Source organism: Crocuta crocuta, unplaced genomic scaffold (assembly GCF_008692635.1).
Source record: "Crocuta crocuta isolate KB4526 unplaced genomic scaffold, BGI_CrCroc_1.0 scaffold1468, whole genome shotgun sequence".
Classification (NCBI taxonomy): domain Eukaryota; kingdom Metazoa; phylum Chordata; class Mammalia; order Carnivora; family Hyaenidae; genus Crocuta; species Crocuta crocuta.
The window spans coordinates 341824-342613 of NW_027531991.1; the positions used below are offsets into that span (position 1 = coordinate 341824).

The 790-nt window shown below is 42.8% G+C and overlaps 1 protein-coding gene across 1 annotated transcript in view; it reads left to right on the top strand.

Moving 5' to 3' along the window:
- The window catches only part of POLA1 (DNA polymerase alpha 1, catalytic subunit), a 297019-nt gene that overhangs the window by 17404 nt on the left and 278825 nt on the right, over positions 1–790 (top strand). The window contains 1 exon segment of the mRNA XM_077775065.1: positions 700–785. Within this exon segment, the coding sequence (XP_077631191.1) occupies positions 700–785 (86 nt within the window).

The window sequence follows — 790 nt, forward strand, 5'->3', positions numbered from 1 at the left end:
TACAAAAAACAACAACTCCAAATTTATTTCTTACCACTTTAGTTGAGTAGTTTCTAGCTGTTACAAGCTATGCAGTTATGTCGATGGGGCTGTGTGGGGATGTATTTGAGGTAGTAAGAGTAGGCATGAATCAGTTCTGGGAATGCATGGTGCTCGTGTTCAGGGGCTGCGGTGTGTGTTCCCGAAATAGACTGAAGCCTGTCAGTCTGCACAGTCAGGCATGAGATCCTCATATTGAATTCAGAGAGGGAGTGAAGGCAGAGTCAGTGAGCTGTCCCTGAGAGAGCTCAGACAGGCTTAGCTCCTCTGGGGATTTGCACTGGGGCTATTTCACATGGAGACGAAATTCATTTAGAGATGTGTTTTCTTTCTAAGTAACCCTTCGTTAAAACAACAACACGTGTAGTGTCTAGCTTGACAGTTTTTACATGTAATATCCTAGAAGGGTAGGAGAAAAGTATGTTAAATTGTAAAAAGAAAAAATTGGTGAGAGGAGGATTTAATATCTCTTCTGGTTTTCTAGTGAGTCTGGTATTGTTGCTATAGTAACTGCAGTACATGAACATTAGATCTGCCGGGGGACCAGGGAAGGAAAAATGCTTTGCTTATTGGGCTTCACTGGGGGAAGATATGTACTTTTTCCGTCCTCTGGTAAGCCACGCATGGCAGTGAATGTCTGTCTTACTCCTCCTTTTAAAGACTCCTCAAATAACTCTACCACCTATAATGATACCAAAGAAGAAAAGATCCGCTGGAGATTCACTGAATCCTTTCTCTGTGCACACCCCTC